We start from the raw sequence: 9263 nt of genomic DNA on the forward strand, positions 1-9263 counted from the left end.
CATTGAGGAAATTCCCCAAAACACTGCTTGGCATAACCTTATTATAAAGCAAGGCAAGTTTATTTCTACAGCACAATTCAGACACAAGGCCATTCAAAGTGCTTTACAGGGGCATACACTACATCAAGATTACACCGTAAGAAATTTCCCTGTAAAAAAACATTAATCAACTGGCAGCAGGGTTGCCATTTTCTTACTGTTAAATTAACATTATATGACTGTCACTAAAATTGACAGGATTATGCTGTTAATGAAGAAAACTGTATGAACCGGTTTTTTCAGTAAAAAACAGTTATCAACTGGCAGCAGGGTTGCCATTTTCTTACTGTTAAATTAACATTATTTGACTGTCACTAAAATTGACAGGATTATACTGTTAATGAAAAAAGGGATGAACCTGGACTAAATGTTTGTTATGTTGCTGTTTGCACCGTGAGCGAAGGGGATGTTATATTTCATTGGGCAGATGTGTTTCATTCCATATATAAGTTTACTATGTCCCCTATTTGTTCAAATGCTAAACACAGAGAGCCGCTTCTGTTTGTTACTTCAAGACACGTTTTACAATATATTAAGTTCAATGGAATGATTCATTTCTATTGTAAATTGTCTCCTGAGTTGAACTAGGGATCTTGTTTAAGATCTCCACAAACCGTTTGTTATAACCAAAAATAACATTTAGTTCACACAGAAATGTTTTATTTAAACAAAATGCATAGTGAGGTAATGGAATGAAACATCCCCTTTACTGAGGGTGCAAATAGCAACATAACAAACGTTTAGTCCAGTGCAAGTCATTGTGGGAAAGGGGGCGTCTCTACAATACACTTTGTTGTGCTTACTTGATTTATCTAAGGCAATCTGTTTCCTTCATTCTACTGAGTAAACACAACTCTTCAGTTAAGTAAGACTAACTTGGTTTAATTATGTTAACTGCAATTTCCATTTCCAAGTAGATATAACTCAACTTTAAGTAAACTTAATCAGATGATATAAAGTAAACAACACTTAATAGTGAAGATGTGGATGGATGAGGATTAATGAAGAAAATTGTATGAGCTTCACATGTGCAGACAGCTCACGTCAAGTTGTCCCTTCCAAGTTTGATGGTAAATTAACAGGAAAGTTCAGTATTTTTGAAAAACATTACCGTTCCGTAAAATAACAGCAAAGGACTGTAATTTAACAGACTGCCTTTTATTTTAACAGTTAAATGCTGTTTTTTATAAATAACAGGTTAATGCTGTTGAAATCCTGCTGTACATTTACAGCAATTGTTTACAGTGTAGACATAGACATAGACAAAGAAAATACAGCTAGATTCAAGATTAGACATTAAACATTTGGACAGCGATGTAGAATGGCTGCAATGAACATTACTTGACTGACAATATAGTTATATTCTTACAAACTAATTTCAAAATATTGGGGACTCTGTGTTCACCAAACCAAATAGAATGTATTTTCAGGCATAAGTCTTGAAGAGATACTCACAGTTGATGTCTCGAGCAGTCAGACGTCTTTGGCTTAAACACTGGAATATATCCCCCCCGAAAGCAGAATAGACACATGTAATGGGGGCTTCACTTCTTGTAAACGTGACAATTGGGTTGTGTGTGTGTGTGTGTGTGTGTGTGTGTGTGTGTGTGTGTGTGTACGTGTGTGTGTGTGTGTGTGTGTGTGTGTGTGTGTGTGTGTGTGTGTGCGTGTGTGTGTGTATGTGTGTGTGCCTATGTGCCTTTGTGTGTTTGAGTGTGTTTTGGCTTAAACACTGGAATATATCCCCCCCAGAAGCAGAATAGACACATTTAATGGGGGCTTCACTTCTTGTAAACGTGACAATTGGGTTGTGTGTGTGTGTGTGTGTGTGTGTGTGTGTGTATGTGTGTGTGTGTGTGTGTGTGTGTGTGTGTGTGTGTGTGTGTGTGTGTGTGTGTGTGTGTGTGCGTGTGTGTGCGTGTGTGTGTGTGTATGTGTGTGTGCCTATGTGCCTTTGTGTGTTTGAGTGTGTTTTGGCTTAAACACTGGAATATATCCCCCCCAGAAGCAGAATAGACACATTTAATGGGGGCTTCACTTCTTGTAAACGTGACAATTGGGTTGTGTGTGTGTGTGTGTGTGTGTGTGTGTGTGTGTGTGTGTGTGTGTGTGTGTGTGTGTGTGTGTGTGTGTGTGTGTGTGTGTGTGTGTGTGTGTGTGTGAGTGATACTTGAGTGCCTTGGTATTACTTCTGCTTCTGACCTATGTCCAGTTACTTTCCAGTGTTTCTCTGTGAGGGCCTCTAACCTTTGGAACACAGCCCCTCTTATCATACATTCAACCACAATTTTAAAAACTCAGACGTCTTTGGCTTAAACACTGGAATATATCCCCCCCGAAAGCAGAATAGACACATTTAATGGGGGCTTCACTTCTTGTAAACGTGACAATTGGGTTGTGTGTGTGTGTGTGTGTGTGTGTGTGTGTGTGTGTGTGTGTGTGTGTGTGTGTGTGTGTGTGCCTATGTGCCTTTGTGTGTTTGAGTGAGAGTGTGTGTGGCTATGAGTGTGTGTGTGTGTGTGTGTGTGTGTGTATGTGTGTGTGTGTGTGTGTGTGTGTGTGTGTGTGTGTGTGTGTGTGTGTGTCTGAGTGTGAGTGATACTTGACTGCCTTGGTATTACTTCTGCTTCTGACCTATGTCCAGTTACTTTCCAGTGTTTCTCTGTGAGGGCCTCAAACCTTTGGAACACAGCCCCTCTTATCATACATTCAACCACAATTTTAAAAACTGGCTTGTAAGAAATCAAAAAATGTGAACACTTTAAATAGTATTGTATGATAGTATTTAATCTGATTGCATGGTTCATGTTGGAGCTGTCCTGTTTAACCCTTGGTGGTGGGTACGAATGTTTGTTTGGTTATACGTATGTCTTAAGGAGTCAGTCAATTGATGACATGCTCCTCTGTTCTTATCTGTTTTTGTGTGTATTTTTTATAAGTTTTCATCCTTCTGGTCTTTGTGGTCATTTCAACATCTTGCCAAAGGATTGCAGTTCAAAATGAGCCTGCTGACTATCACTGGTACGTTTATAGAAATGTTAATCAATATGCACTGTCCTTTGAATAAAGAAATACATTAAATTAAATTAAGGATCACAACGAGTGTAAACAGCTGCATTTATTTCAAGCATTCAATAATTGAACTCCGATACAGACAGGTAAAAGTGAACCGGGCATTCTGATTGGATGCGGCAACACAGTACGGTGTGGCTCATAATGAACAAACTGCATAATCATTTTAGATAGGATAAGATAGGATAGGACATGGTGTTTTCCTCAGTATGGTTCAAACACACACACACACACACACACACACACACACACACACACACACACACACACACACACGCACACACACAGAAAAACACACACACACACACACACACTCCTCAGCATCCTGCTTGACCAGTCAGCGGGTCTGTGTTGTCGGTGGGAGCCTCCCCGGTCTCCAAAGCTCTCTGGACCTTCTGCCAGAAGAGCCCCGTGTGTGGGCCGGCCTGGGGCCAGCTCAGGTAGGTCCGTCTCTTCACCAGCTTCCTCATGCGGTAGTACGGAGACATCTGATAGGCCGGGATCTCCTCCAGAAACAGGAGGATCAACACGTCCTTCTGCTCGTCAAACAGACGGAAACTAGGGAAACAAACCACAAAGAACGGAGTGTAAGGATTAGTGTACATTCAAGCCATCGCTAAACGAGTTGACATAAAGTTGATTAAGCCTATCAGCTCCACAAAACTCTCTCTGTATTTTTCAGTATGGCAGCGTTTACAAACTGGTGTCTCCCCCCCCCCCCCCCCCCCCCCCGCCGACACTGGAGCAGAAGCTCAGAAAAATCCCAAGAAGAGCCCAATAAATGTTTCTATTGTTGATTCTGATAAGAAAAAACCTGGACGTACAGTAGAAGGTATAAAATCCATGTGCCATCACTGAAGGCTTTACTCATGTAGATGCACCGACAGAGTTGTTGTAATTACCCAGAATTCCTCATGGGGGCGACAGAAGTTAAGCACTATAGCAGATGCTGTTGAGTGCTACAATCAACAACAACTGAAAGCTACTTTAACTTTTGAGGTTAGACAGACAGACAGACAGACAGACAGACAGACAGACAGACAGACAGACAGACAGACAGACAGACAGACAGACCCCACCTTGCCATCTGTATCTCCCTGGAGCACCACTCGCTCTGCAGGTAGCGCCGGCTGATCACACAGATGGTTTTCCTGCTGCCGTAGATGGCGTCTGTGATGTTCTCTATGATGGGCTTACCTGTGGACACAAACAGCAGCATGTAGTGTGGCCAGTGCTTGAAAAAACTTTGTTTGCTATTCTCGCAAAAGGAACATAATACATTTCTGGACCGTGTGCCTCTGATAAAATCGGCTTTAGCCAAATGTCATCTCTGGCAGACAAAAACGCACAGAGCTGCAAGAAGACAAGAATGTGAAACCCCTTTAGAGCAACACTTGAGAGATAAAGTGTGCATTGTACTGTCAAGTGTATTCTGCTCTTTGTGAGACATTTGATATGGAAAAGAGGAAGAACATTAGAGGAAGAGAAACAGGCCAGCAGATGAAAAGACTAGATACATGTCTGTAAAGTATGTTAATGAGCAGTGTGGGGGGAAGCTAAGTTTGCCAACACCCAATGTGTTAACAGAGGAAGCATTGAACTAGAGCAAAGTAGTGGGGGGCTGTGTTTGGGTAATTTGATGTTTTCATTTGAAACGGATGGAAAGATTTTGTTTTCACTTTCAAAATTGAAGTTAAGGGTCTATAGAACAATTTTGGTTTGAGTTTCAAGAAACCAGACCAACATATTGTTATGTGTGAAAATTAAGACCTTCAAAAATTCATGATTTTTATTGTGGCCATTTTGGAAGATGGTGCCAAATAAATTAACCATCTTCCAAAAAAACTTAGTGAAATTTGAGTCAGACTAGGGGCCTATTGCATACAACTAGGATAAGGGATTAACCTAGGATTTTTCGGTTATCCTGGCTTGCGTTAGCCATGATCCGGTTGCATAAAAGCGGAGGGACATAAGTTACCATGGAGATTTATCCTTTACGTTTAGCCTGGTCCCGACCAGGCTAAACGTAAAGGATACACTTATTCTGTTGCATGACTGGCTCAGTCAGCTGTCACTCCGATCTGAAGGTGTTTAACAGTTATTCCATGATCTTCTGTGTAATGCTTAAGTTTCAATAACCTGTTTTAAAGTACCATATAAAAGACTGCATTGTCATTTAGTTAAATAGTTATTTTTTTATTATTTAACCTGAACCATTTATAATTAACTTAATTATAATTACATTAAGATGAAATTATATACATTATAATAATTTATGTGATAGTCTGTTCATATTGCGGGCTATATTTATACAATTGATTATCGATGGTAGATGACGTTGCAAATGTGGGTCAAATAAATTCACTTTGTACTTATAACTATATCGAGGTGCATCTAAAACAAAATTAAATATCAATGAAAGTTTCCTTTTTTCTGTAATTTAATTCAAAAAGTGAAACTTAAATATGTTCTAGATTCATTACACATTAAGTGAAATTAATCTAGAATAAACTTTTACAGACTTATCAGAAGGTCGACATTTCTGATTGGTTGTATGCAATATTCTAATATTTTGAGATACTGGATTTTTTATTCCATGATCAATCAATCATCCAAAAAGAAGGCCTGACATATTTCACTTTGTGTAATGAAAGTTTAACTTTTTGAATGGACATTCCATGATATTCTATTTTTTAAATGCACCTGCAGACTGCTCACTGTCAACTATTTTATCATAAAACAATACAGGGACATCAAGATTAGTTGGCAGAGATGACATCCCCTGCATAAAATGAACTGCCCCCTGATTTACGGTTTAAACTAGCAAGGCATTGTGGGAAAATGGGCCGTCTTTTACATTTTTACATCAGTAAATCTGAGTTCGATCTCTGGGTCTACTTCTGAAAGCTGTGGGCTGGCTCTTAACAGAATGACTTACACCTGGCTTGACAAAGCAGCCCCTTTACATCCTGGATTGGCGTTTATGTAACTGACTAATCCAAAGTGCCCAGGCTGGACTTTGTCAAGGCTGGCTTTATCAATCATCCTGGATATCTTAATACCACTTTTATGCAATAGGCCCCAGAAAGTGTTCATGTATTTGTGATAGGATGGCCTGGAGGAAAGGGGTCGACCAGTAACCATGAGGTCTCTGGCTCCTCCCAGTAACCATGAGGTCTCTGCTTCCTCCTCCCAGTAACAATGAGGTCTCTGGTTCCTCCTCCCAGTAACCATGAGGTCTCTGGTTCCTCCCAGTGACCATGAGGTCTCTGGTTCCTCCCAGTAAATATGAGGTCTCTGGTTGGATCCCCTGCACCGGACAGGAGGGCGTTAGTATTAAAACTAGTGGTGTCTGGAATTACATCCACGTTGCCCACCATCTTTAGCAGTGTGTCCTTGAGCAAGGCACTAAACCCCCAAACTACAGGGGCGCTGTACTATGGCTGACCCTGTTTGAGGACAATGGTAGAGATGGTGGTCACCGTAGATGTAATAGCAGCCACAACTAGTTTTACTACTAACACCTTCCTGTCCAGTGCCTGGGATCCAACCAATCCATCCATGTTTAATGGGAAGAACCAGAGACCTCATGGTTACTGGGAGGAGGAACCAGAGACCTCATGGTTACAGGGAGGAACCAGATATCTCATGGTTACTGGGAGAAGGAACCTCTCCAACTCTAGGCCATCCTACCACCCTAATAAAGACAGAGATGAAGAGAGTGACTCCTGACCTGGTTGGAAGTCCCTGTGGTGCAGACACAGCCTCCAGCCCTGCTCTCCTTCCAGCACTGGGAGCATCTCTCTGTGGACCCAGGCCTCGTCGTGAACGTTGTAGGAGATGAAGGCGTCGTAGTGGAGAGCAGCTCCCTTCTTCCTCTTCCTGCTGTCATAGAGGAAGGCCAGGAACAGGTGATAGGCGTAGGCTAGCTGCCACCTCAGGAAGTGGTAGATGAAGGACGCTAGTAGGGTTAGCACCACCACACCAGAGCTGCTAATGAAGCATAGGAAGCTAACGTCCATCCAACAGGACTGGAAGTCAAAGTCCAGCAGCTTGCTGCCTTGTTGGGCCGCAGGAAAGGAACAAGAGTACTGGTAGGCGTTAACAACCTGAGTTTGGTTGTTGCTCTTCACCCATTGGATGAAGCCGGCGTTGGAGCAGTCGCAGGTGAAAGGGTTCTCGGCCAGGTCCAGGTGTGTTAGTGCAGGGAGAGACTGGAAGACCGTCTCACTGATCACTGTGATCTCATTCTGTCTCAGAGTCAAACGTCTGAGTGCAGACAGGCCGGCCTGGGACAGGAACTCTAAAGACTTCAGCTTACTGTCAGAGAGATCCAGAGACTCCAGGTTTGGGATCGGCCAAAACAACTCAGGGTTCAAATCTGATAAATCTGTCTGTCCTATGGTCAAACTCTTGAGCTGGTTATTGAACTGAAATGTGTCTGGACGGGGCGCAGAAATATACACGTTTTCAGCTGTGAAGTCCTCTAACTGTGTCATAGCCTCGTGCAATTCTACCGGTAAGTCAAATGGGAAGCCGTAGTGATAACCCTTGCATATCATTTTGAAGGTTTTCAGAGAATTCAAAGGGAAGGTGGATTCATTATAGTTTGGATTGGGACCTTTGAAAGTGCCGTCTGTATCGAAATAGATTGTTAGATTCCCTAGCTGCTGTAATCCTTCAAAGTTGTTTTCAAAAGAGAGTGGAAGAGAAACACTGAGAGATTCCAGGCTTGTCAGACCGTCAAAAGCTTTACTTTTCACCCGTCCGATACGCTTTGACACCACATCTAGATTTTTCAAGGAACCTAAACTTTGGAAAGCATTAGAATCAAGAATTACAATTAAGTTGTTGCTCAAATCCAGGAACTCTAGTTTTTTCAGGCCTGTTTTGAAGGCGCCTCCGAATTTCCACATCAGGTTGTCGCTCAAATCTAAAACCTTAAGATTACGGACGCTTTCAAAAACACACTTGTCCAGTTTGGAAATCTTGTTTGCTTTCAGGTAAAGCTCGGTAAGGCTTGTTGTGTTTACAAAATCCTCACAAGTCAACTCAGAGATGAGATTGTCTTCAAGGTTTAGGACTTCAAGAGAAGACAGAGCTCTGATGTCATCTGGTACTTTAGTGAGTAAGTTGGTGTCGATTTTTAGCAACGTCAGTCCCTTCATGGATTGTATCGAGTCTTTCGGCAGCTGTGTCATGTGAGTAGTGGATAAATCAAGCTCCCTGAGCTGAGAGCAAGTTACAACTTTAGCACTTAAATTGGCGACATGGTTGTAAAAGAGATCAAGCTTCCTGAGTGTTGGTATTTTGCAGACCGTATCCAAGAGACCTTTCTTGATCTTCTTGTTCGCATAATTCAATCTCAGATGCACCAGTGAATCAAGACTCTGCAGGACTCTTTGAATCTCTTGAAACCGAATCACAGTTGTACTGAAATACAGCCGAGTTACGTTGTGAGGAATCTCCAATGTCATGCCCGCTTCATGGCCACAACGAGAAAGGTCTAACGTCTCAAGGTGAGGAAACATCTGGGTCGTGATGCTAAACTTCTCAAACTTATTGCTAAAAACATCCAACACCTTCAGGCCTGAGGTGACATTTGGCTGCAGGTCTTTGCTCTCAAAGGAGCTGAATTTATTACTCCCGATGCCCAGATACTGAAGCTGTGGCAGCTGGAGGATAGGTTCAATTTCCGAAATTTGATGGAGCAAATTATCATGTAATACCAATGTTTGTAATCTGGTCAGGAACTGAAAGGCAGAGGCATGGATGAACTGAATGCTGTTCTCGTGAAGGTCTAGCGCGGTGAGATTATCCAGACCCTCAAAGATGTTTTCTGTCAGATTGGTGAGTTGATTTTCCCCCATGTTAAGATATTTCAACTCCTTTAAATGTATGAAAGAACCGTCGTCAATGTGAGAAATCTTATTTGAGTGCAAAGTCAAATTTCTCAGTTTTGACAAGTCGCCGAAGTCTTCCCTGTTAATACGTTCAATTTGGTTTTCATGGAGTCTGACTATTGTCGCATTTCTGGGGATGTCATCGGGGATGGTGACTAGTTTATGGTAAGTGCAATCCAGAGAAACCTCAGCCGAGGCGTCTGTAAAATATTCAATGCTGCAGTTTTTCAGGGAGTAAGACAGTGAAGG

General features: G+C 41.9%; 1 protein-coding gene across 1 annotated transcript; it reads right to left on the minus strand.

Moving 5' to 3' along the window:
• Positions 1-3428: 3428 nt before the first annotated feature.
• On the minus strand, positions 3429-8981 carry LOC307264030 (uncharacterized protein; the record flags this gene model as incomplete). The annotated part of the gene is made up of 3 exons (XM_080045355.1): positions 3429-3669; positions 4191-4308; positions 6845-8981. 3 exons carry the CDS (start codon positions 8979-8981, stop codon positions 3429-3431), a joined length of 2496 nt encoding a protein of 831 aa, XP_079901481.1.
• Positions 8982-9263: the final 282 nt, after the last annotated feature.

The sequence above is a fragment of the Ammodytes marinus genome, assembly GCF_949987685.1.
Source record: "Ammodytes marinus genome assembly, chromosome: 17".
NCBI lineage: Eukaryota > Metazoa > Chordata > Actinopteri > Uranoscopiformes > Ammodytidae > Ammodytes > Ammodytes marinus.